The sequence below is a fragment of the Pleurodeles waltl genome, chromosome 4_1 (genome assembly GCF_031143425.1).
Source record: "Pleurodeles waltl isolate 20211129_DDA chromosome 4_1, aPleWal1.hap1.20221129, whole genome shotgun sequence".
In the NCBI taxonomy this organism is placed as follows: domain Eukaryota; kingdom Metazoa; phylum Chordata; class Amphibia; order Caudata; family Salamandridae; genus Pleurodeles; species Pleurodeles waltl.
Window position 1 is genome coordinate 657,921,064 of NC_090442.1, and position 26,100 is coordinate 657,947,163.

At 39.8% G+C, this 26,100-nt stretch overlaps 1 protein-coding gene across 2 annotated transcripts in view; it reads right to left on the reverse strand.

Annotated features, from left to right (window-relative positions):
- The window catches only part of KICS2 (KICSTOR subunit 2), a 98,342-nt gene that overhangs the window by 68,383 nt on the left and 3,859 nt on the right, over positions 1 to 26,100 (reverse strand). For both annotated transcript variants that reach the window (XM_069229121.1, XM_069229122.1), the window contains one exon: positions 3,909 to 4,353. In XM_069229121.1, the coding sequence (XP_069085222.1) occupies positions 3,909 to 4,257 (349 nt within the window). In that variant the 5' untranslated portion in view covers positions 4,258 to 4,353. The remainder of the gene's footprint in view (positions 1 to 3,908; positions 4,354 to 26,100) is intronic.

Genomic DNA, 26,100 nt, shown 5'->3' on the forward strand with positions numbered 1-26,100 from the left:
AAAGTTATTCAAAAATTGTTCTGCATCTCAGCAGCAACAGTTCTTAAAACACCATTTAGGACTTTTCAATCATGGAAGCCGTCATGGAATACGACACTCCTGGCACTTGCAGGAGCCTGTGTTGGCACAGTAAATAAACATTTGCAGTGCAATGGTTCTCGTATTAGAGCTATTAGCGTTGTAAATTCCTAACTGGATGTTTCTTGCCACATAAACTGGAAAGTAAAAAACAGTTGACATAAGCAAGCCGATTCCAAGTACCACGGCCGCCATGAGCACGAAGGAGGGACGCAGAAGGAAAAATAATTTTGCTCGCAGTCAAACGTTTTGGCAAAAGTGCAATTATCTAGATAATAATAGGGTCAGTGTCCAAGGCGGTAACAAAACAGCCCCGAGGAGGGACAAACGTAATGCATTTACCAATGCTAACAAAAGATTTTTGAAAGGCACGCCCATGAACGAGTGATAGTGATGGGCGTGCAGTGTGCGTGGTTAAAAGCCCACAAATAGAGTACTACAGGTCACAGCACTTGTGCTCTCAACCTCAAAAATGCAAAAGACCTGGCTTCTCCTTCCAATACTCATCAAAACCTGCTGACAACCGTGAGACGGGACACACAGAGCTAAGTACTTTGTGGCGCAAGAGAGTCAGCAAGTTAAGGTCTTGCTGTCTCATCCTGTTGACTTTGGTGGGAACTTATCAATAGATTGACAGTAGAGCAGACACTTGGTAAAAAGTAGTATAGTAAACACTTAACACATGGCAGAATAAAGACACAAAGGAGCATGACGGCAGAGATGCAAATTTCTAGGAGGGGGCAGAAAGATGTTGGAGGCAATGAACAGCCTAAGAAAAAAAAACGAAATTGAAAAGGGTACAGCAGTCCACAAGAGGCTTGGGAAAGTGATAAAATGAAGGATGGAGTGGAAAGCACAGGGTCATCACTGGACCAAAGACTACAGGTACTATAGAGCATATTGAGACGGCATGTGTGGAACTGCCAATATCAGCATTTTTCCATTGCACTTTAAAAGCCTTACTTGCTAAGGAAGACAACAGTTGAAGGAATTGAAAAATGGGAGGGTGGCATCCAACATATACAAGTTTATGGACGTCCAACTCTTGCTGAGGAAAATGTATGTGAGGGCTACACTTTGTTTAAATGACCACCCAATTCTTTTAAGTTATTCTGTCTTCTCACATATACAGAGCATACAGGATTTACAACATGAGAAAATTGTGCTTTTCCCCAGGTATACGTTAGTAACTCAATCGAGAAAGCAACAGATTATGATACTGTGAACGGGACTGCTAAATTTGAGAACACAGGCTTCACTATGGCTCTGGGACATGCTAAAATATATAGAGGAAAATGTTACCTGTTTCCAATGTGGAGGATACTATATCCTTTTTAGAAGGAGGCCGCCTCTTTTGCTAGGTATGTTTTTTTTAACTGACACCAACTGCTGCAATTTGTTAGTAATTTTCTATCCGTGATAACAAAATAGGTAATTTATATATTGTTCTTTGTCCCTGTTTAAGGTATTTTTCTTACTTATCATTTTTATTCATACCCCTCCTCCCAACTTATCCCAACCCATATCATGAACCAGTAAGTGAAATGATTTTAGTTATTTATAACCTAAAGTGCAGCACAAAAATTGTGATTAAATACTGATAGGGCTTATGGTCATCAAGCCTGTGAAGTTAATTGAATGTGGAGTGTTTTGCTATTACAGAGTGTGCCACTTTGTTCCTTTCACGTGGTTTGTTGTGAGCTATTTTCATTAAAAATGAATTACATTTTTAAAAGAAAAATAATTGTAAAAGTTAAGAATCTGAAGCACTGCTACTGAACAGGACACATTCAGAATCTCATGGGGTAACGAAGCGGAGAACAATGTGATTTAAATTAAATATCTTCAGCCAAGATACTCTTGCTTGCACCACAGATGTCAGACTATGTTGGCTTGCCATACTCGAAACTTGATCCAAGGGACCTAGAAAGCCTACACTAATTTCCAAATTGCCCTGTACAGTGCATTCAATAAAGGAACACACAAATTAATTGAGTAACTATGGTTCTGAGATCCGGGAAACTTGATGCAAGATTCTATGGAAAAAGGAGGGCACCCTGAGATTACTATAGATAAATAAGTACTATATTCCTTACTAGAAACCCAATGGTCGATCAGGATTTGAGGAACTAGTATAAGAAAACAAACAGTTTACCCTGACAAACTTCAGCACAAAGTGAGATTAAACTATAGTTTTCTACAGGTGCTACCTCGGATACAGGCATTTTAAGAAGCAAGATTTCAATGTCAATGGAGATTATATACCATTTGAACAGTTTTCACAATTATATATAGAACTGTATAAGTGTAACTAAATAACAAGGATGTTTTTCACCAAGGAGTTCTGAGTGACATCAAATAGACAACAAGAACAAAAGTTGAGTTATCTATACCATCACTCAGAAACCAGAGGTAAAAAATATCCTTGTAATTCACTTTTTACCCATCTGCAATTTTATGTTATATATGGCCCACAAAACCATCTGCCTCCTCATTTCAATTGCTATGCAGGGGGAGAAGAGTAATGGGGGGAGCCACCCATAGCCTATACTACCAGACCAAAATGTGATAAAATACCTTGCCTGCCCCCCCCCCTCCACCACACCCCCAGCCTTCCTTCCCCCTCCTGCAGCTGTGCTTTCTGCTTTCAGCCAAAACAAGACTAGCAGCCTTGCAGTGACCAGCTTTCAGAGAACCTAGTCAGTCAGGTATGGAGGACCTTTATGACACAGTGGGTAACATGTTTTATCAACTTTTGCTAAGTCACAGCAATGAGTTACCAGATTTAAAATCTGGAGTCAAATACAGGTTTCCTATCGAAGCCATGAATGGCACATAGAATTATAGATCAGGAACAATGAATTACGGGGATTTTTTATTTTTTATTTTTTTAGTTTCTTTTTAATGAGGTGGCCTAAGTGACATCAAATAGACTGACAGTGAAGCTGGAGTTGTCTGTGATGTCACTCAGAACCCAGAGATGAAAAGCATCCCTGTAATTAACTTTTTAGCCCATCTATAATTTTATGTTATGTATGGCCCCAAAATTATCTGCCATTGCTTTCAAATGCTACGCAGGGGCAGAGGAGTCATACAGACTATGTCCTCTCCTCCTAGTCCCAAATGGAAAAAACAAAATACTTACCCTAGCATACTCAATCAACCCCCACCACTTTCCCAGACTACCCACCTGCCCCTTAGCTGTGCTTTCCTCTTTCATTAAAAGGAGACTAGCAAGCACTGCATTGAAAGGCTCTCAGAGAGTCTGGTCAGCCAGGCCTGGAAGGCCTTTAAAATGTTTCAGAGGGTAAAGAGAATTAAAAAAACAAAAAAAAACAAAAAAACATCAACTGTTGCTATGTCACAGCTGTGAGTTATAAGATTTAGAATCTGGTACACATGACAAAGGCTTTCTATGGAAGACATGCACAACAAAATGAATTACAGTTGAATATAACACAAATGTTCTACTCACAGTGAATGCCAAAATTATAAGTTGTGTCCTTGTTTAACCCACAAATGCTGACTGTTACCACCTAGTCTTACCACACTAGCAAAACCTCCCTCTTAATGTGATGTGGAAACATTTTTTTCCTCCAACAACTCAAGGCTCACCACTCTGCAAGTCAGAGAATAGTACACTTTGCAATCAGGCCACAAACTATGTAGATTACTTTGGCCTGCAGCAAAGCCCCAAGTTGAACTTCAAGAACCCCAACAGTTCAAGGGAACTAACGGACTTTCTGAACCTCGTCTTAAAACTAAGTAGCTTGCAATTTGTGCGACATAAGATCACTGAAGTAAAAAATGATTAAAGATTAGAACATTACCTAGTTTCTGGCCGAGAAATGTCATGCTGTGATAAGCCTTTTCTGCTGCTGCAAGATGGGCCAAAGCTGCCAGTAGGGAAGACCAGCTGACCCCAGCTGCCTTGTTCCCCTCCTTTTCCTTTTCCACATTGTCCTTGGCTTTGTCATAGGAGAAAATTCCAAGATGGGAGAAAAATGTCTCCAAGACAGCCTGCTCCACAGGCACAGGAGGATTCATCGCCAGTGTAGCAATGCAATCACTCATCATGATCTCTGGCTCCTCGTCAGTGTCATCATAGTAATAATCCTCCTCCTCCACCACCACCTGCTCCTGGAGGGAAGAAGCACCAGTTTCTTCCGGTACCAGCATCCAGAGGGTAGGGTGCAATGCCTAGACAGCAGCTCGCTGTGTCCAGCTTCCTCTCAGGACCAACCATGCATAGCTCCAGCAAGTTACAGGACGATGCTTGGACACAGAAAAAGAACATATTACTAGATATATTAGTCTTTCAGATTCAATACAGCAATGCAAACATTTGTGGATGGGGGCGGCTGCAATCAGCCAGGCAACTGAAATATCAGTATAAGTGTTTAGCCATCAAAGACTAACACAAGGTAGTAGTCAGTCCACACTTTTCACCCATGCTTAGTAAGCATAGCTCTGTAGCACAGAGGGTAGGAAATGTCAGAACAGGACACGAGGGGTAAAGAAAATCCTTCTTTAGACTTCAAGAAAGCAGACCCACGGCAGGAAAAACCGCTGGAGCGAAGGACGAAAGTCAACTGACTCTTTCTCCTAGCAACCAGCGGAGTTCCAAAAGAAAGTGGGAATGAAATACATTCTATAAGCCTAAAGAAAAAAAATGCACAAAACAGTAAACATTAAAATATATGTAAGACACTACATCATCTTCCCCCTATAAAACATTAAGTTAATTCATAATCTTTAAATTGTATTGGTCATCTGGACATTCTTTTCATATGGGTGACACATTAGATGTAGAAGACCAAGTGTTATCAAATACAGAAAGACAGACAGACAACGTTTTCATGCTGAGGTTCATTTTAACAAAGGGTAGATGGAATTAAAGCTGCGTCTAAAGAGCTGTGATCATCAAAATTACATTGTGAAAGTATGTCTTTACCTGAAACAGGGGCTTAAAAAAAAAAAAAAAAAAAAAAAAAAAAAAAAAACACACAGAGGGGGTCATAACGACCCTGGCAGTCCTGAGACCTCCAGGGTCGCGGTGGCGGTCAGACCGCCGCCAATGAGGACCGCCAGTTTTCCTCCACAGGAGGGACTGGCGATGCTGGTAGTCCTAATCCGTCAGGGAAGCCCTGGGGATTAAGAGTCCCTCCTCCGCTGGTGGTTACATGGAAGTAGCACCACCATGTAGCTGCTGGTGGAGACTGGGTGTAGAGGGCCCCAGGAGGGCCCCTGCACTGCCGGTGCACTTGGCATGGGCAGTGCGGGGGGCCTCCTGGCTAACTGGCATCAATGTTTTAGGTCGTTTCCCCACTGGACCAGCTGGCAGAAACAGTTTGTGCGCTGACCCAGCAGGAAACTCCTAATGGGTCCTGCGGAAAGGTGTCCGATCTGCCGGCAGCCTGAATGTCATGACTTCGGCGGACGGTCTTTTCTGTCAGCTGAAGTCGTAAGAGTCTTTATCATAACCCTGCCTTACTTGCTTAATATTTGGTTGAGTATTATGAATATTCACTAGCCTATTTTTATTCCACCAACCTTTATTATGTAATAGGGCAGCATATTTCCTACACGATCAATCTTAACTGGAGTAGTGAATACAGATTCTCCCTTTAAATGTTTTTTTTTTTTTCCCCCTTTTAAAAATGAGCACATAGTTACCTGAAATAAACTCGGTTTGTTTATGTTTGGAAGCCTCATAATATATATATTTTTTTTGTTTCAGTTGTTTCATTTGTACGGTCTATTAACGCAGATGCATTTGAGGGACAAGACTGATCTTAGAACGAGATTGTTCATTTAGCCAATTGGGTAACATATTAGAATTACACTTTCTTCCCCTCAACAATTCAAAAGGAGAGACACCCATAGTAGAATGTGGTAAGGTGTGATGTGCTGAAAGTTTCTTTCAAAAATTGTTTAACATTAATATAAGCTGACAAAGCAGACTGAGTCCCTTCTTTGAGAAAACGGTTGGCTCTTTCAATCAGACCATTTGCAGAAAGATTATAGATTGCAGTTTGAATACGCTTATTATCATACTTGCAAATAAAGGTTTTCATCCTAAGAGAGGTGAACTGCATGCCATTGTATGGTACAATTTCTCTAGGAATACCTTCTATAAAAAAAATAAAAGTATATATCCTGAAGAAACTACAAGACATTTTGTGTGCAAGGTGATTCAATAAAGGAATAAATCAAAAGAATCAAATCTGTCACAATTTGGCAATAAATTGAAAGGACCAGCAACATCCAGAGCATGTTTGTGCCACCAATACCTTTCCCTTAATTTTTTACAAGCGGCTGTGATACGAAGGTGACCAATGTGATTATTTTGTGTCTTAGAAGAAAGTCCAGGAGGAATAAAATTACCATTTCTAGTGAAAATAGTTTCCATGGATAGTTCAGAAGCAATTTGAGCAAAAGGTTTTAAGCTATGTGGTAAATTGAGAATTGGGGGCAAATCTTTGACTTCAACTAAAGTTTCATCTAGCATAGTGGCATCCAACCAATCTTTTTCATTAATAGAACCTTGACAATTAGACACTGCATCAATAGGTGCTACAACACTTCGGATTCATCATCTAATTCAGCATTAGAAGGTAATGGTAAACGTGAGAGACAATCTGCTCTAAATTTTTTACCACCTTGAATATAATCAATGGAAAAAATTATACTCTTGAAGTTTAGAAAGAAAACGTACCAAACTAGCAGATCCTTTTTCTACACCATTGCCATTAAGTAAATATATCAAAGGTTTATGATCTGTGTAAATCTTAAAAGATGACAGCCTTAGATATATTTTACATTTTTGAAGAGCCCAAACACAGGCTAATGCTTCTTTTTCAATTGTACTGTAATGCTTTTCTGATTCAAGACGACTTTTTGAAGCAAGTGGTATTGTGATTTCTTTACCATTAACTCTGTCCAAAGATGGGAAAACACTGACTGCTGAAGCAAAGCCAAAAGGTAACCATACATACTTATATGCATCAAAAGGTGTTACAAAAGTGGCTAAATCCTTAGGAGTACTCAAGGGTATCTGGTTATAAGCAGAGTGCAGATCGATAGTGAAGAAATACTTGGCTTCTCCGAAATTGGCTCGCGTTTTCTGAATATGAGGAAGCAGATGGCAATAAACAAGAATATTATTGTTAAGAAACCTCAAGTCAAACACAAAGGCGAAGTTCCATCAATTTGTTTTCAGCAAGGACAATGAAAGAAACCCACTCCGAAGAGTCAGTAGGCGTAATTATCCCTTCACTAGAAGGTTTAACTAAAAGGTTCTCAAGTTCAGTACGAACACTAATGGGGACAGGTCTCACTTTATGAACAATTGGTGTGGCGTTACTTTTAAGTTTTCTTTTGTGTTCAAAGCCTTGAACTAATCCTATCGCATTTCTGAATACATTAGGAAATTTTGAAATCATATTTTGTAAAATATCATTGTCAATAGAAAGCACAGGTACTTACCCTAAAACAAATGCCTTTTTGTATACTGGTTTCAAGAAAATTCATAATATAGCTAAATCCTTCCATCCGACTAAATCATTTTCTTTAACTGCAACATAAACTTTGGTGTGAACACTTCTCCCTAAAATGCAAAGATTGGCTTGAAATAAACCAAGCTGTTCAATCTCCTTATCACCAAATGCCTTTGGGCAAATGTCAGGTGTTTAGAATATAAAGGTGGATGACCACAATGAATAGAAAGTACTATCTGACAATACTGTTGTTGGAGAACCAGAATCTGCCATCAACTGAATAAATTTGTCATCAATAACAGCATGGCAATTAGGACCAACTATATTTACTTTATCTTGCTCATCATCAATAGTGAGAATTAGATTGGATAAAGTGTTGGAGCATTATTGAATTTCAGTTCTTTTGAAATGTTTTTGATAAATCAAGATGATATATTTTAATATTGCTCCCATTTCCTTGAGATCTGCAAACAGTTTGGAAGTGGCCAACTTTCTTGCGCCTAATGCATTTTTTCCCGCAAGGAGGGGCACGAGGGATTATTACCAACGTGATTTCTAGAACCACACCGAAAGCACACGTTTTTTTTTTATTTTATTTTTTATAATCTTCGTGAGTTTTCATGGCTGCAACAGTAATATCATCATACATGAAAGATACCGGAGAATATCCTTCCTGGTTCAATAATGCTTAGGTAGAAACTATAGAACATTCTATTTTTCTTGCAATGTCAATTACTTCGGAAAAAGATGGAATCCTACATGGAAGCGGTCTTTCTTGCATTTTCTCAGAGAAACAATTAAACACAAATTGGTCTCTAACATACACATCAACAGAATTTTAAAATTCATAAGATGAGAATAATAAATGCAAAGCGGCTACGTACTCTTCCACAGATTCATCGAAGGCTTGTTTTAGTTTAAAAGAACACTTGCTTCTTCAGAAAATTACTTTAAGTCTCTGTTTAGCTTCAACATAAACGTTCCATTCAGTATCACCAGACAAATCAAAAAATCACTATAGACAAATCAAAAATGTTCTGGCCAGCTATTCCCAAAAGGTTATACAATAAATTTCCGTGCAGGAGTATAGTCAAGGCCATCAATATCTGATCAATAATTTTAAAAACTTTTAATCCACTGTTTCAATTTGATATCAGCTTTCCCTGGATTCTATAGAAAAGGAGGAGGGATGAGTACATTTTGTGAAGTAGCCATGTTGTTGCACGAACAAGTATAAAAATTGCAGCCAAGGATTAACTCGTTTCCACAATGTAAATAGATCACTTCGTAAATTAAATGTGTCCAAATGTCACGAGGTAGCCATATGGCGGCAGAAACAAGTATAGATTAACTCCCAAGGATTATAATGTTCCCACTATGTAAATAGAGCACAATGCATAAGTGAAGAGGTCTCTAAATGTCAAATAATGGACGTGCTGGCTGGTAAAATCTCTTACTTTGCAGAAATAATATCCAGCTAAAATCCTTACAACGATGCACACGCTATACCGGTGAAGCTATTCATGTATGCCTTCCATTCACACAATAGGGGGCAGGTCAGCGCAGGTGCAACTAAAAATACGTTGCTGCTAGAACTTCAGGCTTACACAGTGGTGTGCACGTTAGCGCGAGTAGAAATAAATATCTTCAGCCTCAGGTGCCAGTGCAAGAATAAATAAACAAGCTTCCTGAAAGGAGTTGGTTGTCAGGAGACGTGCAATAAAGCGAAGGAGCACAAGAATGCTCAAAGAGACGGAGCACATTATAAAACTGAAACAGTATCTAGGCAGCAATTGCAAAGCATGCAAAATAAGTCTAAATGAAAGATTAACAATAGAAGATGTAAAATATAATTTCCGAGCTAGTGTGGGTAAAGTGACACAGCTGAAGTAAGTGTCCTCTCAAGCACGACAAATTTCAGCTCGTGGGTCTAAGTCACAATGAAGCTCTGGAGTGAAAAAAAATGGAAACCCCCACTTGTGGTACCAATGAATGTAGAACGGGGGGGGGTGGTTGTCTGAACAAAAAACAAGTGGTAAAGAATTTTCTTTAGGCTTCAAGAAAGCAGACCCACAGCAGGAACAACCGCTGGAGCAAAGGATACAAGTCAACTGACTCTCTTTCTCCTAGCAACCAGCTGAGTTCCAAAAGAACGTGGGAATTAAATACATTATATAAATTTAAAGATAAAATGCACAGACAATAGTAAACATTAAAACATATGTAAGACACTATACTCCAAACGAGAGTTTTGGTCCAGAGCTCTACTCAGTGACCTACTGTGTAGCACACATTAGAGGCTAAAACAAATTATAGTCAAACCACAATATACTACCAACTTAAAGATTCTCAATGATAGCCAGCAGTAGGTTTTTTAGTTCAATTATAGAGAACAAACCACAATCGGTTAAGAAGAATACAAGCCTGGTGGAGACTAAACGGATTAGACTACTTGATAGTTACACAAGTTTGCCACCTTACCCGCCACTGGTAATCTTTTCATGTGTTCACCGTTATTGGCATCACAACACCCACTCATCCATTTAATCAAAACAGAAAATACACCCACTTAAGCTGAACAGTGGTTTCCTGCAGAAGCCAGAAGTTCTGAATCAGACTTGGGTTCTTGACCTGAAGCCTTACCTTCCCACTGTGGACAGAAGACCTCAAACACAGACCTCCCTCCACTTTTCATCTGAAACCAGCCAAAATCTCTCAACAGCTGCAGGAAGTGAGCAGGTGCTGCTGATTTTGTTCAGTGAGGATGGTACTTACTTCCTGTAGAGAAAACATATCATGGTGTCCCTAACAACAAGACAGACCCAGAGGACAACAGGAGCGTGCACCTGCATGTCTTCCAACAGTGGTGGCAAACCAACATGTTGAAGTATTGATACATGCAGATGAAAAGTGTCTGTATTTGTAATGTGACTTTTCTGTTCAACTGTCAGGGATCGTTAAGGCATGTCAAGGGCACGCCTTAAAATGCTTTCTTCTTATATTTGCCATTTGATAAACAGAAAAAACACCTGCTTCCGGTGACTTGTGTCATTTTTATTTTTACCGACTGGGACAAAATCCAGTTCAGGCAGGTACAAAACCACCAGGTGGCACCCCTTTGCCAAGGGCCTCTGATTCTGTGTATATACATAGACCAATCAGAGAGGGGCAGGCCAACAAATTAACAATGAGAACTGAGCCAAGGGTGTGGCTCGGATCTTAGAGTCAATGCACAAGCAGAGTCCTGAAAATGTTTGCTATGTAACTGATACATAACATACAATTAAGTCTCTTCAAAATAGTGCATTTCCTACATATCGAAGCTTTGACAGTAATAAGTCACATTAAAGCACTGCACTGAGAAGTACTTATTGTAAGTAAGAGGTTTTTAAACAGGAACCTCTATTGAACTATGAGGCAAGACAGTCAGGTAAACCCTGTAAATTGCCCAGATTATTAAAGAGCAACATTAAAGTCTATTGAATGAAACATATTAGATTTTTGTGCAACTGGTAGTGTGAACTCACATATTTGAAAGTGCAATGATGTAGAAGAAAAAAAATGTTTTGGTGAAATGAAATATTTGCGCAAGCTCACCCAATAGAAGTGAAGAAACCACAATTGATCCAGGTTTTCTGGATTCACTTTGTGCAACTACACCAGTAAATGGGTATCTATTTGCATTTCCTTATGTTAAAGCTTTGTTTTTACCTGTGCATTTTGTTTTTTTAATATAGCACAAACTTAGAGTACTTTGTATAAGCTCCAATTACATTCAATGTTCATAGGCATTTTGGGGTGGAGGGGTGGTTCAAGAGACTCACCCACAATCACAGGATACTGATCCAAGGCAGATATTCAAATCTGGCTCTCCAGTACCAAAGTCAGCAGCTCTGGATGTAAGGCAAAATCCTGGGAGGAGGGAGGCAGGCAGAAGCCACATGAAAGCTCAGCTAATTATGGGCTCTTGCTTCCAACAGGACCTCAATATGAGCCAGAGCCAGGCTTCAGACTCAAGCTTTCAGTGGCACTCCCAGCTCCAAGTTCACAGCTTGTGCCCTTTATTTACATGGTGACCAGCCTGGCATGGTGTGGCCTCCTGTAGGGGCTATGTAGGTTGCTAAATATTATATTTTCTGGCAAGTCTGAAATTCCTGGGGCAGGCAGCAGCTGCAACGACTGAGGAGGCAGGGATTTAGTCACCTACTTTAAATGAGAGGAGTAGGAGATATACATATATGGGGAGGAAGGTTACTGGATCCAAGGCCACTGGCAACAAGGGCACACAAACTGAAAACACATGAAAGACATGTGGGATGATAACCTAGCTTCGACTTCGCTCACTGCCCCACATCCCTGTAGTGTCCAGCCCTAGGGAGAAATAAACCCTTAGCCACGCTTAGGCACAGTGTGCCGGATCTGTGCATTACAAAAAAAAAAAAAAGCCTTGCCTCAGCACAGCAGTAACCTTTTATTGGCATTTTGACTGTGTCAGAACCAAACAAAACAGCTCCCCTGAATGTGTAATATATCCCTACACCCCAGACGAATGTATGTATTTGTGCATGCTCAGATACTACATTCCTCCCCAATATATAATGGAATATAACCTGAAAATACAGAGAACACATTTTTAAAAAACACTACCATTCCACAATATATGATCTCAGTATTTCAGTGAAGGAGCAGGGTTAGATCTCAGATGATATCGGGAATGACTCCTGCTGTCGCTGGGCTCCCCGTCCTGCAAATCTACAGACCTTTCCAGGAAAGCACTGTGGATACTAGCCCAGGCCGGGCACTCAAATCAGGTCTCTTAAACACCCCTCCATTATAGAACTCTCAAAGGGTCTCTGGAGAGAATCATTGATGTGGGCAGTTGAAAACCCTGTTTACATTGATTTAATCCCTCTGCAGCACCGTAGAATCTCCTAAAATGTGAAATGTTCGGTGTAACTTTCCCATCAACTTGCCAGGCTGTTATGCCTCTAATGGTCACTGCCTTGCCTGACTCCTGCTCAAAGATGAGCCTGAACTTACTTTATGGATGTCTTTCCTTCACCAAAACCCCTATTATCAGCTGACACAGCCTGGCTCAGTGATTATGACCGGTCCTGGCGTTTTGCTTATTTCGATGTTGGAAAGACCTCTTGTTTTTGACATCACCATGAACCCAGTCGTGGGATGAGGTATCACATCTTTACTCCACGTTTCATACAGACAGCCCATGGGGGACAACCAGACTGTGTCCACAGCCACATGAGGAGGTTGGTGATACTCCTAGGAGAAAGGCTGGATGGACCATTCCAAATTGTGATTATTAGCTTGTGTGGGTGTCACTTCAGAGAGGGTAAGCATAAAAACATTTGGCCACTACATTCGCTTGCAGTAACCTGGATATGATCTTCCAATGTCTAACTCTAAAGTGACGCCAAGTTCCCTGCTAGTTCCTAACTGTGGAAGAGACCATTATCAGTGCAGATTTTCTGAATCAAACCATGCACGCCCATAATCTTTCTCATCTTGGGCCACACACTACTGGTTGAAGTATCTCCACTTTCAGGCACTTAGAATCACTCATTGATAAAGCAGAATATGTTCAACTCCAAGATCACATCGGTACTAACCATCTATATCATGACTACCAGACTGGGTTCGGATCATACTACAGCATGGAGACTGTTACCTTAGACATAATGGGAAATGCACTCTTGACCACAGATGAAGAGGACCCCTGCCTCCTTAAATTGCTGGGCCTCTCAGCTGCCACCAGCACAGTCCACCATCCCACCCTCATAAAGCACAGTTGAGTCACGAATGGGATTCACCAGCAATGTCCACCACTAGTTCTTTTTCTATCTTTTCAACCACCACCATCACTTTGTTCACATGGAACACTTCAGGTCACAAAAGATTCCTATGATCTGTGGGGTCCCCCAGGGTTCTATGCTGTCTCCCGTCATCTTCAACCTTCACATGGAGCCACTGGTGCTCTACTCACAGATAACAGAATCAAGATTCACCAATATGCTGATGATACATAATCAAACTTTAAAGGCTCCTTTGCTTCAGACATCCAATGCCCAAAACACAGCTTGCACATCATCCAGGCCTAGATGCCTAGCACCTACCTGAAGCTCAAAGCAACTAAGATAATCTTCCTATTAATTGCCAACACGATACAGTACAAACATAGCTTAATGACATGAACCTTGACCATTTCAACCTGAACTCTCACCGAATGCCAAATCATTTGGATTCACACTGGGCATCACCTTCTTACTGAAGTAATACACCGCCAAAAAACAAAGATAGCTTGGTACCAGCTCTCTTTACTGAAGAGCGACAATCCATTGGTTCCAGAAAGCAACTTCAGAACTGCTGTTCAAGCCTTTGTACTCTTGCATGCGCATGGTGGTAATGCCCTACTCTATTGCCTCCCAGATTCCACATTGGCAACCCCTATTAGCATCCTACACGCTGCACTGCACGTCTCATCCAGGGTCTGAAGAAATGTGATCACATCACTCCCACCCCAAAGAAACTCCATTGGCTCCCCTTGCCCGACCGATCTTCAAAACTAGCTGAATAAATTACAAAAACATTACAACTAGCGCCTCCACTCATCTTGAAAATAGCTTTACCTTCTCCGCTGGTTCTTGGCACACCCGCAGTCACAACACTGTCAGACTGAAGATTAAGGAGTGGAAAAAAAAAAAAAAAAAAAAACACACACAAGACAACAGGCCATTTCCATCTATGCACAGAGGATCTGTAACATCCCTGTTCAATCAGGATCCTGCTCCAATTTAGGAAAGACTTGAAGACTCGGGTCTTCAAAGATCACTACATTACAATGCATTAACTGTCCATAATTCAGCTTTCTTTCCTAGTACTTGCAAGCCTTACTCTTGATTTTGACTATGTACAGAGATCCAGTGCCTTTTGGCTAGACTCGTGCTATAGAAATACCACATACATGCATATGTATACAGAATAGTCATCAATGATGATCAACATGTAACATTCGTCCAATATACTCCAAAAGTCCACAATAATGACGCAGGGTGTGGGGGGAACGTCCACAGTAATGATCAGTTTTGGCATTTTGGGGCTATTTATAGCCTGGCACAGTTCACTCTCGGACCACCTGTTCCACCAGCTCAACAGGTTGGGGGAACCTTAAGTTGCTCGTTATCCACTGTTCATCTTAACCATGCTTGGGAGGCTAACGTGTATTAAGTAAATCACTCATGTGATAGACTTCCAGGGATCACAAGACTGGGACCCCACTTCAAAAAGCCCTTTCCTGATAATGCCAGCTCCTACTGAACATTATACAAGGGCAGTATCTGTCAGGCTTTGGCAGTCTTCCTCAATAACAGAAGTCTTAGGCCACTTCAGTTCCCTATTCAAACCACATCCATAGCCACTCGCCAGCTCTTATGATTTCAGCCAATTAAATAGGTAGTGGCTGCAATCACTTGACCATAAACCACACATATTCCTTGTTTTTTTGTGCTTGAGCTTCTTCTTCTTTAGTAGCAGCTCCAGTGTCTAGTCAGCGGGGGTCTGTGACCATGGGGTGTAGGCCACTATGAACAAATACTCCGGTAGCTGCAGGATCCATTTTTCTATCAATGGGTGGAGCGATTGATGCAGATATTTGGAGCTCCTGCGGTTTATGATCTGTGTGGACAACAAACGGGTCACCATGCAAGTTCAAGTAAGAATATCTGCATTCACAGTGCACTGCAGTGGCCTTCCTCTCAACATGGGGATAGCACTGCTCTGCACAGGTGAGTGATCAGCTCGCGTACACCAGCAGTGCAATCAGGCCTCAGCGACAGCACCGACCACAAATAATGAGGCTGGCATCAACTCATAGTTTTGAGATTTTCTTTGGCTTGAAGTATACTAGTGTTGTCTCAGCAGGCAAAGCAGCTTCTGAGTTTTAGAATGATGTTTCATGCTGCTCATCTCATGTCCTGCTGGCTAATGCTTTTGTTAGCTCATGGAATGCGGCTACGAGTGTTGTCATGTTTCTTATAAAATGCCTACAATAGTTCATCATTCTCGTGACCGCCGTGACTCACACTGGAGCTGGGGCTTCTTTGATACTTCTCACTTTCAAGGAGTTGGAGCCCCTCCTTCATTGGAGAAGTGACACCTATAAAAGCTAATATCCCTTCTCAGAAATTCGACTTTCTCTCAGTACAGTGCAAGACCACTGTGAGTCTCTGAAGTACCCCCTGTAGGTGTGCATGGTGCTTCTCCAGTATCAGGGCAAACACTAAAATGTCATTGCTCACATTCAGGATCCCATGTATCTCTAAAAGGATTTCTCTAATGGTGTTTTGGAACATCTCCACAGCACTGGATATTCTGAAATTAAGGGCCTTATTTTGATGTTGGCGGTATTGGTTCCACATCCACTTTTTCAATGGAAACCACATCCACCGGCTTGGCTGTCCACCAGCCCAATTTAGATATTGGCGGTCCCATAGACGAGAACATGCCCGAGTCCTGCCGACTCCGCCAAGGATTCCCATCCGCCAGGACAGCACTATAGGCAGCGGGACTTCAGCCACACTTAACACCGTGCATATTTGGACGTGCCTTACCGCCAATCAAAATGTGGCAGTCTGACCTCCACTTCCGACTTGGCAGATTACCCAATGTCCATTGGGGCCAGCAATGTCGTCCCTCCACCAGAAGACCGCCCCATCAGGACTGCAACATCTAAAGACCAGCTGTGGACCGCCAGCCTGACACCTAGGAAGCGCACTCTGTCGTTGCAGTTTACAGCTCAGTCATAATACATCTAAATACGGCAGGCAGAACACCAGCTTTTATTGTGGGGCTGGCCCATATGCGTAGAGATATCGCAACTAATGGTCTAGCAAAAGTTGGTGATATCCTGACAATAGATCCATTTTCGAGAACCATTTCAAGCCTCCAGCTTTACTTACAATATCATATCATCGGGGCGATGTGTCATTTCCAATTGTTCACCAGGTTGTGAGTCCGCAGTTCCGTAACGATGCACTTCTCCCAGTTACTTAGGTTTTCTGGCCACAATAATGGGAGATACGCGTGGTATTGGCTCTTCCACCTTCAATTATATATGTTTCTTCCACTGCATAATATATTACTTTGGTCCTAATGTCTTTTCATCATGAGAGATGTCCACTGTAAAAAACACTCCTGCTAGCTGAAGAGGAGACCAGTGTCCATACACATAGACCATTATACTGGTCTTATGGAGCTTTGGACACTGAGCCAGCAACCAGTAAGCGTCTTTGATGTTAATTGATGCTCCATGGTCAATGATGGCAGTTACTGGTTTTGCCTTGATTATGACTTGACATTTCAGGGGCATGGCACCCAGTTTCTGTCTGGATCCACAACATGTATCACATTTAAAGACTCATTTCTGTCACCCATTTTAGTATTAATTTAGCCAGATGTACCTGGCATAATTGTGTTTGCTGACTTCCACCCTGTAGCTTTTTGCACTCTCGACAATCAACATACTTTTGCAAAATGATTCAGCCTTCTTCATGCTAAGAATGTCTTCCTATTCTCTGGGCACTCTTGTGTAGTAGGGAAACTTACACTAAGCGTCCACAAGTTTTCCACAGTCTTTGAGTTCTCTCTATTTTCAGTGGTGTGATTTACTTGGTAATTTGGCTGGCATGCTCCGTCTTTATGGGCTTCTGCCAGCTCTTCGGATCACCCTATTGTTAGAATGTCTTGCATCAACATCCATGGCTCCTGCACTATTTGTGCTCTTAACCCTGAATGGATTGTGCAAGAATTTCTTCAACTTTGTCGCACCAAGTACATGTACTGGCCATCTTTTTTAGATTTGGGCAGAAAACATCTACAATCTCCACTGGGATCTATTGTACTTGCTTCAGGAGAATGTCTTTTTTTTAATCTGGACTCACCATGGGTTCATAATGGTTATTCAACGTAGTACTTATGGTATCATGTGTGATCAGAGAACCAGATTCTGGTAGGCTTTGGGAAAGTTTGCAGACCCCTTCTCCTACTAAGTGTGGTAGCAAGGGGCTTTTTTGGTTATCTTAAGCTGTGACCACAAAATACATTTCTAATCTTTCTACCACAGTTTACATTTCTGTGCCCGGGCTGATGATAGGCCGGTGACAGCAAATGGCTCTATAGCTTTTGAGGCCATTGTGTGTATTACTGCAAAGGATTACTTTTGTCTGAGCAGTGTGTAGTTTTGCAGCACCCTCTGGCTTGTGCTAGGTGCTATCTCCTGTGTCTCTTCACTTGGTTTACAATTCCCTTGTTACTGTCTCCTCATCAGCAGACCATCTGTCTGCTCTTTGCTAATTCTCTCCTTTTACTGAGTCTTGCTTGCTTTATTCCTCCGAATTGCACTTTTCCAGCCTCCAGTGAGCTCTTTTCAGATCTACCTGCAGGCTAGTGATGTGTAGTCGTGGTCTCTGGTCTCTCTGTTCACTAGTGCGCCCCCCTTGTGCTGACTGCACAGACCTGGAGATCCCAGGCATCGTTGTCAATGCCTTGTAGAGTCAGGCCCCGGGGAGGAATACACTCTTACAATAGTGGACATGCATGTTACAAAAATCCCACTTCAGAGCAGCTGTAATCATTTTATTAGCCTCTTGATGTCTGTCTTCAGGACCAAATCAAGTCAGTCTGAGGTAATACATTTGTAAACCCACAATGGGGTTGGAGGGGGTGACAGTAAGAGTGGATATTTGATTTGAACGTGCAAGTCAAGCGTCAACGTCCAGTACGTAGAACGCTCAAGTTTTTAGCAGTCATATGACTGGGAACTAAACAGCATACTTCATGATATACATCAGTGAGAAAACAAAAATGTTTAGCATGGAAATGATACAAACATTCAGGACAGGTAAAATGAGCAATATCAAAACTAACTAAAGATGGCTTATAAAAGTAGAGGTGCAGCATGCAGAGGAGTCCAAAAGGATTCCTCCTAACAACTGAAAATATGTGTTGGTGACTCCTCCTGTAGTGGAATGGCTTGCTGAAGCCTCTTCAGCTCCCAGTAGCTTTTCTATGCACAGCTGAGTTCTGTAAAAGGCATAGTAAAATTCTGATTCTAGCCCTCCTCCCTAATGTTGAGAAATAGGCATGAGGTGTTAAATTATTTAAATATATTATTTACAGTCAGCATTAACAGCATGTATGTCCTTATCCCTGGCAGCCTCTCCGTACTGCCCCCTAACGGGCGTTAACATTCTAGAATAGAACTGCTTATTGTAAATGATGCACTCACAATACATAACATCTTCTCCCACTTAAAGTGGTAAGAGAAGACACCCCCCCCCCCCCACTCAAAGAAATAAGAGAAGACAGACAAGAAAACAATTATGGAAATATCAAAATTAATTAACTGAGGTTAAGACAAATCAAGTAATTAAATGCTAATTATATATCTCCTCGATTAGACCCTGTGGATCGCGCACAATTCTAGTTGGACATTTTATCACTGCATCTTCTTCAGTTCTACTTGTATACTGTTGTGATGTCTTCATTTCGGGTTCCATCATTCACTGACTAATTCGTAAGATGTTATTCCATTATCTTGTTCAGATATTTTCATGAAATAGGAAACATTTCTGGTGACCGATCTGGATGGAGATTCAACGGAAATCATAGTTTCTTTGACATGTGTGACATGCAATGGTTCATTATGAAATATAGGATGTGCCCTTCTTCTCTAGATCTGTTTTACAATAACCCAGTCACCTAGAGCAATATTTAACACTATGGCATTTCTGATGAGATCTGCATTTTCTTTCATTCTTGCCTTTGAAAGATGATCTTTTCTGGAAATGTCATTGTGTTATTTGCTAAAAGTCTATAACTTGAGGCATTCTAATTTGCTCCATATGACCAAACCTTAACTCAGATGGTGCTTTTCCTGTTGAAATATGTGGAGTCCCACAATAATCTCGAAGTTGACAATTCTTGATGGGTTGTAATCCAAGTCATTTTTGCTTGTATTTCTTTTTATAGATTGACCATAAACCTATTTGCCATTCCATTGGCTTGTGGCCACATGGGTGTGAACTTTCGATGATTTATCCCTGAAATACTGTTCAAATCATTTAAATTCTCTCCCATTAAATGGAGGCCCATTATCTCACTTGAGTGTGGTGGGTATACCCCATTCTGCAAACAATTCATCCAAAATGGGAAACATGCATTTTAAGGATGTGGATGGAACTTGAAGTACAATTGGAAAACAAGAGCATTCATCTATTACAAGTAGATAATGTAAAGACTCTGCTGGGCCATAAAAAACAATTGCTACTGTGTCCCATATAGAATCAGGAAGATTGAACAATTAACTTCTCTGGAGTGGAAGATTCACAGGGCCCTAAAGCAGATGGCATGACTGAATGACTCAACAAATGCATCTAATCTGGTAAACTAAACTTTGTCTCTCAAAAATGCTTTATTATACCCATGTGACTTTTATGAGCTGTTTCTACTATTTTCTTTCGTAAAAATTGTGGAATCAGAACGTGAGTACATCTCAACAATTATCCACTTGCTGATATTGACAATTAATTCTGGACTTGTTTAAACACTAATGTGTCTTTAGTTACTATTCCGTTCACAAACTTACTTGAACTATTTATAGGTTTCCGTTTACGCTCCGTTGTTATGTTATATTTCTTGAAGAGTTGAATTTTCTAAAGTTGCTATCACAAGATAAGATTCCAATATCCTTTCAGGAATTGATTGTTTAATTATGAAGTGAATATATTCTTCGGCTGTTGTAATGTTGTCTTTTGTTGTTGGAAGTGGATGTCCAGAAAAATAAACAGCTGGATTGGGCTGTTTGCTGCGTCTGTGTATAATCTTGTAATCATACTCCATGAAACAAATACCCAATCTTTCTATTCTTGGAGGTATCTTTGCTCTCGGATTACCAAATATTGTCAAAAGAGCTTGATGATCTACAACTATGGTGAATGGTTTACCACAGAGGAATAAATTATAATATTCACAAGCCGAAACAGCAAGAATTTATTTCAACTTGATAGTACGCTTGCTCTATTTCACTTAAGCTTTGACTAGCATATGACACTATTTTTCTTGTTGAATCTCTTCCTGGTGTATGCTGTGCTAAAATAACACCTAGTCTAATTAGACTAGCATCCACAGTTAATTAAGGACATAGGCTGGGATACAAATATGCCATATTTTCTGCTGATGTAACCTTTTCCTTATTTTATTTATTTTAAGGGAGTCAGTACATTGAAGGCCAATCAAAAATGTGTCCTTTATTCATTAGTTCTCTTAATGTTGCACTGATAGTTAAAGATTGTGGACTATAGTGTGAAGAGTAACTTGGTATGTCCAAGAAAGATCTTACTTCTGATAAATCAGTTGGTACTGGTGTATGACGTATCGAGTGTACTCTTGATGAATCAGGACGCATTCCTTGACTAGTAAAAAATGTGACCAAAAAGTTGAGTTCCGTTTTATTGAATTCTTATCTCTTTATTCAGTGGTAAGCCTGCTTCAATCAGACATGTTCACACTTCTCAGAAGTGTATGCCGTAATTATACAGTGGAGTGTGCTGTGAATGCCATGGTGACATTTTGCGTCTCTGTGTGCCGGTTTGTCTCCACTACTGATTTTTTAACAAGTTATACATTCCTCCTCTGTGTTTTTGTGGTCTACACGTCAAGCTCGTTTTCTCTCACACGCGCGAGCTCTGCTTACCTTTGAAGTTTCTCTCTTTGGCAATTGTTTTGATTTCAGCTGCATCGTCTGATGATCTCTAGGATTCCTTATTGTGACGTCTCACACCTTCACGCTCCCCCTCAATTTCACTGGAGGTTGCAACCAGGAAGTGTCACTGTCAATTTTGTGAGCTGTTCATTTTGTTGTTCTACATTTGGTTCATTTTTTCCATCTGCTCACCCTCAATCTCTGGAATCATTAAACCCTTCGTTCTATCGGATTTAAAGATTATTGATCTGAGCAGCTACTTATTTGGAGCAATTTTTCTTCTACCATTTGTTGGATTTTAGTGCAATTTTTTTTATTTGGAGTTTACATTTTAAAGTTGTGTTTGTTTTTTGTTGTTATCCATTTGTTTTGTCTTACCACTATGTGTGCACAAAGTTTTTCTCTTCCTCCCCTCAAGTATTATGGCCAGCAGACAGTGTTCCCTGTATGAAATGGCCAGAATGGACAGCATTCTTCCTTAAATATATTGTTACTATTGATGTCCAAGATGAAATGCCTCCACAACAGAAAAAAAACAAAAAATAATAATCATCATTTTCCTACATTGTGTTGGACCTGAGGGTTTGAAAGCATATGACCAAATGACTAAAGAGGTGGGTGGGGGTCATAATGTGTTTGATAACGTTATCAGTGCTTTTGATCAAAACTTTTCACCTAAAGTGTGTACTGGTATATTGAGATACAAATTTTTCCACAGAAAGCAGGAGGCTGATGAAAATATTGATGATTATGTTGCTGCACTCAGAACATTATCGTTAGATTGCAACTTTGGCGTCTTACAAGAGGGTTTAATAAGAGATTAAGTAGTTATGCATGTTGATGATTCTTCTATCCAAGAGAGGTTATGGGTAAATGGAGATTCTAAATTTACAACAAATCCTTGATATAGTCAGAAAAGCAGAACTGTCTTCCAGGAGTGCCAAGGCTATACATAAAGAGTCCAAACTAGATGAATGTGTAAGCAAAGTTCATTCTAATTATCAAGGAAGAAAAACAGGAAGGAAACAAGAGGTAAAAACGGATAGTTCAAAAGAAGTCTCCGAAGAAAACCTTAAATGTTTTACATGTGATAGTACGTCACATTTGGCAAATAGCAAATTATGCCCTGCTTTCAAACAGAAGTGTTCACTATGCGATGTGTTAGGGCATTTTTCTAAAGTTTGCAGAAAGAAACTCCATAATGGGATTATGTTTGTGGATGAAGGGAGCGACAGATGAGGTTTTCTCGTGGGACAAAAGAGAAAATGATAAATTTGTATTAAACATCAACAGTAGTAAAGACAAAAAGTTTTAAAATGTTGATACGAGTAAAGTCAAGAAAAAAACCTGTATGTATGATAACTATTGGTAGAGTTGGGGTTCAAATGTACGCCGATTCTGGCTCTCCTTACTCTATTATTCATGAACAAATTTGGGTTGACAAGTTTAAAAGGAAGGAAGGATGGTTAGTCCTGATATTTCTCCGGAAGGTTTTTCTGAAGAAAAAAAATATATATATTTATGGGTTTTTTTCCAAATTTCTATTTGAGCTTAAGGGTCCTGCAGTTTTAGGTTGGCAAGATCAAGGTAGTTTGGGCATTATTCTGAACCCTAATAATCCCGAACCCATAATGGTAACTGACGAGTGTGAACAAAAAAGAAGTTTGTTTCATAAAAAGTTTTCTAGAGTCTTTAATGATCGCATTGGCAAATTAACTGATTTCGAACATAGAATTGTACTTAAAGAAATTGCTGTTTCTAAAATTTTCAAATTGAGAAATATACCGATCACGATTAGGAAAGAAGAAGAGAAAGAGTTGGATACATTGGTGAAGGAGGACATAATAAAAAAAAAATAGAATCATCCGAATGGGTTTCTCCAGTTGTAGTTGCTAGATGTTCGGATGGCAAAATTAGATTATGTATTGATTTACGTTATCTGAACAATAATATAAATCAGACAAATTTCCTTTATAACGGATTTCGGAAATGCTTTCCACCATTAAGGGTGCAAAGTTTTTCACACCACAGATCTTTCTCCTGCCTACCACCAGATTGTGTTACAGCAGGATTGTAATAATTACACAGCATTCATTACTCCGGTTGGGTGTTACCAATACACAAGAATGCTTTTCGGGGTGGCCTCTGCTGCCCCTGGTTTTCAGAGACTTATGCATTCCTTATTTGGTAATATAACAAATGTGCATTGTTTTCAGGATTATATTTTGATTCATGGTAAGGATAAAACTGAACATGATAACATTTTAGATTGTGTTTTGAGTACTCTGGATGAGAGAGGATTGACAGTAAAATTTTCTAAGTGTAGATTTGCAGTTAAAAGTGTTGTTTATTTAGGAAATGGGCTGAGCGAGGAAGGAATAAAGCCTAAACCAGATTTGATTGATGCAATACATTTAGCCCCTGAACCAACTTGCAAGGATGATGCAAGATCATTTCTTGGACTCGCAGTGTTTTATTCTAAATATATTATTAATTTTTCTTGCAAAACATTCCATATAAGACAGTTACTCAAAAACAGCAAAATATTTTTGGGGAGTAAGGAGTTAAATAGAGAATTTGAAAATGTTAAATCAACTATTGCTAACGCTGCTGCATTGTCAGAATTTGATCCTAATTTATCTAGCATTATTACTACCGATGCAGGCTCGAAAGGTATGGGTGCAATGTTATCACAGAAAAAGGTTGATGGTGGTGAATCTATAATCACTTATGCCTCAAGATCTCTCACTAATGCAGAAGAGAAATATTCAGTTATTGAAAGAGACGCTAACATGTGTGTGGGCTTTGGGGCATTTCAGAGCATTTGTCTGGGGCAGACCGTGTGAGGTCCGTAGTGATCACAAACCATTAGTCAAATTACTTACAACTAAAGGCATGGTCAAGGAATCTGCTCGCACAGCCAGACTATCTATGAGACTCCAAGATTTTATTTACAATGTAACTGGAAAGGACAATTTGTCTGCCGATTTTCTTTCCAGGATGCCTTTACGGATTAAGGAGAATATCAATTCTCAGTGGGATAATGATCATATTGCTTGGATACATGATGAAGATATTCCTTTTATTGACAAGAAGGCATGGGAAAAAGAGTATTCTAAAGATGTTATGGTACAAAAAGTGTTAAAATGCATTGTCCAAGGATGGCCAGAGAAGAAAGTTTTATAACAAAATTTGAAAATGTTTTGGGAAGTTAGAAATGAGTTATCCCATTTCAATGGCATATTATGGAGGGGGCAATTGAGCAATCCCCCCAGCTAATTCAAGGAGATCAAACACTGCAATGCCATGAGGGACATAGAGGGATTGTAAGAACCAAACAATCTGTAAACAAATAATTTTTGGTGCCCTGGGTATGATTTTTTTCATAGAACGGTGTGTGAGGGATTGTATAAAATGTGCTAATAACGACAAATCTTTGAGAACTTCTAAACCCAACATGGGTAGTTTTTGTAACCCAATGAATCCTTGGGATGTCATTGCTTTGGATTTTTTGGGCCCCATTAGTAATAAAGGCAAATATATTATTGCTGTTGTTTACATTTTTTCTAAATGGCCGGTCACTGAAATTGTGGATAAGTTAGATACTGACACAGTCCTTACATTTTTGGATAACATTTTTACTGATGAAGGTACTCCCACATAAGTAATTACGGATAATGGGGTACATTTTATGTCAAAAAAGGCTAAGGATTATTTCAGAACAGTGGGTGTGAAACATTGTACTATCTCTTTATACAATCCCAGTGGTAATGGTTGTAATGAATGATTTAACAGAGTACTTAAGGGGGCAATACAATCCGAGGGTATTGCCAATTACAACTGGGAGTTACATGTACATAAAACAGTGTGGATGTATCGCACCTCGATGAATGAAATGACAGGATCTACTCCTTTTGAAATCATGAGAGGGAGAGTATCAAGAACTAAAAGCAACCTTTCATGGTTATTTGAGAATCCTGTAGTTACTATGGATTTAGAGGCCGGTAAGGTGTAACCAAGTGACAATCATTATTAAACAAAATTTGATCAAAGCAGGGGTACTAGGTCCAGAATCAACATTAAGGTGGGAATGTTAGTCAAGATTAAGAAACCATGGAAAGTCAAGAAAAGTTAGTGAAGTAATCAAGGTTTTGAAAAATGCTGTGAGAGTGTCAGACGGCAAAGTATGGAATTTAAAACGTACTGCAGTCCTAAATGGGGATAAATGGGTGTATTTTACTGATCATAATATACCTTATTAATGCAAGATTCCTTTTGAGTATGAATTGATGCACAAGTCTAATTTGTTGAAAAACAGCAAAGAGAATGAACCTTTTGAATGTGCTCATGGAGCGCAGAATTTAAAGAGCGAACAAGCCAGACAGGATTTTGAGTTATATGAAGATAATAATCTTATAAACAACGCCCAGGATATCACGAATGTTGGAACTCCAGGAGTTGAGTGGTCAGAGTCGTATGTGCCAGTTTATAATTCTGTTACTGGGTCTAAGAGAAGTAGATGTAAACCAAAATGGCTTGCTCATTATATTGTTTAAATAATGATTATTAGTGTATGTATATATATATATATATATATATATATATATATATATATACACACACACACACACACACACACAGACAGACAGACACACAGCAAAATTGCATTAGAGTTTTTTTTTTTCAGTTCATTGTTTTATTTATAAAGAAAAGCAGGATGTGTTAGGTCTATTGCACGCGTGTCCTACG